Here is a 6,039-nt window from a genome sequence, read left to right on the forward strand (position 1 = left end):
CGTGGTAGCTGTGATACTAAAATATCACAAACGCCAAGCAGGGTATGGCTACCAAAAACTCCAGAGCTCATAATAACTACTTCAAGATATTTTGAATTTATGTTCAGATTCATCACCCCAAGAGGGGAGAGGGCGGGGAAAAAACCCAAACCAACCAAAAATCAATAAACTAACAGCCCTGGAACACAACAATGCTTAGAAACATATTTCAACATTTTTAGTAATTAAGAAAACCTCTCAATCTAGTACTTTATCTTAAACCCTTAACTTGAAAAAGAATATAACTGTCTACCTCAAGGTGTTTCTCAAAGCATCTAAAAGCTAAATTTAGAGGTTCAAAGTGACTTGTGAAGTACAAGATAATTTTGGCCCTTTTTGCTTAAAAAAAAAAAAACAAACAAAAAAACCCAAAACCAAACCTCTTAGCTTTTTTAATCACTCTGAAACTGGGCCTGGCATGAGTTAAGCTGCAAAACAACCCCAAGATGTTCAAAGCAACTTAACCTCTCTTCAAAATCTACTCCTGTGGGTTGCTACCATCAAGATCTGACAGTCTTCAAAAGACATCAGTTTTCCTGGAGAAGAAGAAAACTTTAGGTAGACTAAAGACACTGGATTGCACGTGCCTAAGCTGCTGGTCGAGTCAACACTTGCTTCCCCATCAATAGTTTTTGCTCAATATATTGTGACACCAAATACAATCAATGTCTGTGCACCCAACTTGGGAGTTTACCATTAAGTCCCCATACAGCCCAAGTTAAATGGTGCACCTCAGAATTCAAAGACCAATGAACAGAACAAAGTAGGAAGCTTGACCACCCACAAAAGTGGGACTTTGAGTCTGATTTCTGCCTCCCCAAATGACAGCAGAACTGATCCCAACAAGCTAAAGTAAATGTGATACAATAAGGCTACTTCTCCGGCCTCAGGTTGGTGAAATGCAGATCTTACCTACCCCAGCACGTTCTACCCAGCAACAAAACCCCCTTGAGAGGAACCACGAAGGAAGTACTTACATTTCTGAGGATAATGAAACATGGATAAAAACAAGCCTGCTAAGTGCACATTCATTGAAGATGTTCCTGCATGGCTCAATTAATTTAGGAGGGAAAAAGTATAATGACAGTCTTGTTTTAGGTATCACTGAAGGAGTCACAGATTCCTAACTTAGGTGCCTGTATAGTCAGCAAGGTTTTCAAAGAACCCCGGCTGGGGTTCAAGTTAGCCCCTCTCTCTAAACCTGACTCCTTAAACAGTCTAAATTAGGCAATTCCAGTATTATCCTTCCCCTTATAGATGGAGTAATGAAGATCTTCAACAGGAGTGCCACTAAAATAAAACAAAAGCACAAAGAAACTACATTCTGTTCCACTGGTAACACGTTACACATCAAAAATCAAGACAACAAAGAAGTGAACCGATGACATGTAGGTAAAAGGATAAGCTGTAACTCGGTTTATTTAGAGTATTTCTCCATTGTTCAAACTGAAACTAAGAAACTGTGTTTCACACGGTTTTTAGCAACGCTCTTTAAATAAATAAGCCACAAAGGGCATACAAAATTCTTACATTTAGGAAAAAACATACAGTCTTAAGATCTTTCATAAAACTAACAACTGTGTACAACAGTGGATAGAATTACAGTAACAAAACACAGGTCAACAACACTGAGGGTCTTTTAATTCCATAAATATTAAGCTTTGTGAAGTGTAATTGCCCTTAAAGTACTTAGGTTGAAGTCCTATATCTATATACATCTATCTCTCTCCGTTAGAGAACCCTTCATTAGAATCATAGTGAGCTTGTGAAATTGTTTTTGGCTTTGAGTTCTGAACCAAGTCCATTAAGAGAACCATTTTATTATCTATGTGTGTCTGAAGAGCCTGGATTTGGAGATCAATATAGTCCATTAGTTTCTTCTCCATCAGATCCATATTTTTTGAGATGATCTTTTCCAAATAGGAGCAAATAGGCTGTTGTTCTCCTCTGTGAAAAGAGCAAATATAAGAGTAAGTATAACCTGTTTCTTAATGACAAGGGGCATGATGGAGACCTGGGCACTTGAACTTCTTTTAAATGTAAAATCTCATTTATAAGACAATAAACTTTGGAGGGTATTAGGTTTTTAGCACAAGTAAAATATCTTGCCTGCTTGCCACATTTTAATTTTAAGATTTTTTTTTTTTTTTTAAATAAACATGTTAGGTTACATAGTCATCTTCTGTCAACCTCATTTTTTCCAGAGGCTCAATTATGCATTAGACAGCTTAGTTATGTCTAACAAAATCCACACAGCTCAACAGTGCAGAGGTCATTCAAATTCTGTCAGCATGGCAGGCTTTATTCTTCTCCCTTAAAGTGTTTCAGGAGTTATACAAACTATGCAATTCTTTATTTTTCTATCTGCATTCTTTAAAAATCCTGCACTTTGCCAGGAGCTGGAGATATTCAGGCTCTATCAGAACCCCAATTCCTCCATCTCAGCGTTTCCAATATCATTCCTTAGTTATCAAACTGGGTGAGCTACTACTATGAAGTTTACACTGTAAATGCCAACAAATGAGGAGGGACGGGGAAGATCAGTGGGATGAGACACACTAAGTACAGCGTGAAAAAAGGAATGGAGAAGAATTTAGGAGGTAGAAGGAATCAAAATGAAAATGTAGTAACAGACAGGAACGAAACTAAATGTATATGAAATTGCAGAAAGAACATCTTTTTTTTTTTCAAATCATAAAAGGTGAAATGGAGGCAAAAGACACAGTTTAGTATCAACAACTGATGTTCTGATTTCCTCTGAAAAACTCCTATAAGCAATTAATTTTGCAGATAAGCTGCTTGAAATCATGTTCATTGCCACATCGCCTTCAAAACCACAGATTTTAAAACTCACTATTGCTGTTAGTGAGAATAAAATGCTTACATGACATATTTTATTTTTTAAACTTGTCAATAAATACAAACTACTAGCTTAATAAGCGCACCACACTTAACTTACCCATCACACTGAATGCCTTCCTCTTTAGTCACTGGGTTTTTACCAAGATGCCTATCACCATCCTTTAGCCGAAGATAATTTACCCGAGTACACAAGTTCTGAAGAAAAGGCAGCAGCACCTGTGGATTAGCCACGTCTGGGGTCTCGCTCCCCTGTTCCTGCATATGCAGAGATCCCATGACTTTAAAATAATTTCTGAGGTCAACTGTATTTTGCTGCATAGTGAGTTTTTCAGGATCAGAAGCATTCCCCCTTTCAGGTATCTGTGTGTTCAGATCATGACTTATTTTTAAGTCTTCATACACTGTTTCACTTGAGAAGTTATTTTTAACAGGCGAAGGTTCACTGGCTGATTGATCTAGTGATGTCTGAATAGCTGCACTGCGCAATCCGTCTATTGCATGGTCACCTCCAAAGTCTGAATTTTTCCCAAAGATCCAATTAAGTTTGTCTCCAAGATGTAAACTGTTCTGATGGGAAGAAAAACAAAATAAGTCATATTAAAATATACTGGAAATTATACAACAATAACAATAGATAGTTTGTAACTCAGCATTCTACCAGTGTGATGTAAAGATTTTAAAAGTAGTTCTGAATTATGTTCTCAGGGAAAAGCACATGAAAATATTTTCCCTGTCCATATTATGTGTTAATTATCTTGTCAGTCCGTAAGTAACAGAACAGTTTTACTGACTTTATTTTTACCACGCTCTGTCCCCAGAACTGAACATTATTCATATAGATGGATTCGGGATTCTGTTGAAATAACCTACTTTGCAGTATTAGCACCCAAATCACATAAATGCTCTGTAAGATCATGTTCCCTTTAGTTGAAGGTGACATGCTTTTAATAACAATAAAGGAGACAGAGCAGCCCATCTACCTACACCCCAAACGTTACAGGGAACATGCTCACCATCCTTGACAAGAAGTGACAACAGAAATGAACAAAAGGAGAGTAAGGTGACAATGAAGTTTTAAATTATGATGATACAGAGTTCTTAACTCTGGACCTGGTGTGTGCACAGTGTTTCTTTGAGTACACAATCTTTATTCACTGCACTCCTTATTTAAGGGTGGCAGTAGCTAAAACAGGATTAAAACAGCAGAAAGTTTAGGTTAAAAAAAAAAAAAAAGGCAAAAATATTTTTCACTAAATCAGTTTGGAACATGTTTAACTGTTACAGACAGTAAGGTCACAGTTCAGTACTATTTATGTTTATGGAAAAGCACAGTGACTTACTTTCTGCTGACATCGGACCATGTCCATGAGCTGCTGAGCACCTGGAGACAATTTAGATCCCATGGATTCCATTATAGTTTGCACTCTGTCTAGATCTATGCTTGAGCCTAGCGAAGGAAAATCAGCTGCTAATTTTGTAGACGCTGTTTTCACTTGCACAATTATTTTACTGATGAGTACTCTTTGTTTCTCACCAATGGAGAGCAGCTGTTGCAAGAAAGAAAAAAAATAGCTTCATGTTTTCTTTGTGTGTATGGGACAATCCATTATTCTTTGAGTCCTGGCTAAAACAACACTGAACTCTTTTCCAGGGAAGTTAAGCTGATTTCTTCCTGCTATTACTCTTTGCACAATTCTGACTGGAACAGAGGTGCCTGCATGACCCAAAGATAAATCAGGCTTTGATCTTCTAAGCACTTCAGATCAGTGGCCATACAGATTGTCAGAAGTTTATTTAACCATATCAGAGTTAACAGTTCTAATTGCATAGCAACTGTTGATTATCTGCAGTTTATCTGGTTTTCTCATATAAAAACCTCATACAAAAACTTTCTCATATAAAATCATCATAAAAAGAAAACTGTGACACAAATTTAAAAGAACTCTGCTATCCAAAGTACCATCTAACAGATTTTTTAAGTGACTCCATGAAATGATGAAGTGCATAAAACCAGGAATTTGACTAAGAGCAATGCCATTTAGTCAAGTAAGTGATTAAAAAGATAAAAAGAAAAATAAAGCAATTCTGTTCAACTCCCTACCTTAATTCTACAGGAGGCTGCAGGGCATTCGAACTCAAGGTACTTCTTGTATAAAGTAACCTTTTCTGTTTCACTAGAAAAATAAAATAAACGAGCTGTGACATGAATATATAAAGTACCTTTTTCTTTAGTAGAAATACACAACATCAGTAAATATTTAGATAAAAAACAAGACTGACTGGAACATATTTCTAATGTGGTAGAGCATTTTTAATGTTTATATTCAACTTGTACTGAATCTTATCAGATATGTATGGAAAAAAAAGGATTTGTATGCGTACGTACATTATCTACTAGAGAAGATTTTGAGGTTCAGTACGTTATTCACACATCTTCCCTGAGGATCTGAGTCGGCTGTTTGTATTTAGCTAATTAAGCAGCAGACGTGCCATGTAATGACTTAAAAACAAAAGAGAAGACATTGCTTTAATTCCCCTGGCAAAGCACGGAAGGAAGTATAGAAGGGGAAAACAAATCCTTCTTTTTTTTACTTTTTCCTCATGTTCTTGACATGTGAGATGACTACATAACAGAGAGGCAAGAGATCTTTTGGTAAAGATCAGCTAAAACAGACCTGCTGAAGAGATGAGCAGCTCTGTTGTCCAGAAAGGTTAAATAACACAAAGCAACTGCACCTCTCCTAACTCTTTCTGTACTTACACAACAGAGTGACACTTTATAACTTACTGAATTAAATGTTTCACTAACTATAGAAACTAAAAAGGTAACTAGCAGAACTGCAGCCTTTTATCTGTATCGAAGCAGCAGCATTTGTACAAGTCACCGGCAAGTGTGAGGAGCAGCACCAGGGTTATCCCAGGCGACTGCAGTGCCTGTGCCCACGCACCCGTTTGGCACAGAGCTTCAAGGAAGAGCAACGCGGGTGTCTGTCCCTCGTGGGGCAGCCAGGTCTACCAGTGTGAGCACAGAGAAGGGCCAGGCGGTGTGAGGGACCCCGGTGCCCGCGGCCACAGCCCACACTCACCCGGGGGAAGGGGCAGCGCCCAGGCTCTGGCCCCGGCCGGTGCCGCAGTACT

General features: G+C 38.0%; 2 protein-coding genes across 2 annotated transcripts in view; one reads left to right on the plus strand and one right to left on the minus strand.

The window, feature by feature from the left end:
- Positions 1–1,424, plus strand: part of CUZD1 (CUB and zona pellucida like domains 1) — a gene marked incomplete at its 5' end in the record, with an annotated part of 10,510 nt that extends 9,086 nt beyond the window's left edge. Inside the window, one exon of the mRNA XM_010172915.1 lies at positions 1,297–1,424. Coding sequence (XP_010171217.1) covers positions 1,297–1,424 — 128 coding nt within the window. The remainder of the gene's footprint in view (positions 1–1,296) is intronic.
- A 333-nt stretch (positions 1,425–1,757) lies between these two features.
- CUNH10orf88 (chromosome unknown C10orf88 homolog) lies at positions 1,758–6,034 on the minus strand (the record flags this gene model as incomplete). Its single annotated transcript, XM_029086187.1, has 5 exons — positions 1,758–1,986; positions 2,999–3,468; positions 4,242–4,448; positions 5,003–5,075; positions 5,988–6,034. Coding segments are annotated over 5 exons (1,026 nt in total), but the record flags the coding sequence as incomplete, so codon positions are not given.
- Positions 6,035–6,039: the final 5 nt, after the last annotated feature.

The sequence above is a fragment of the Antrostomus carolinensis genome, unplaced genomic scaffold (genome assembly GCF_000700745.2).
Source record: "Antrostomus carolinensis isolate BGI_N321 unplaced genomic scaffold, ASM70074v2 scaffold50877, whole genome shotgun sequence".
Classification (NCBI taxonomy): Eukaryota; Metazoa; Chordata; class Aves; order Caprimulgiformes; family Caprimulgidae; genus Antrostomus; species Antrostomus carolinensis.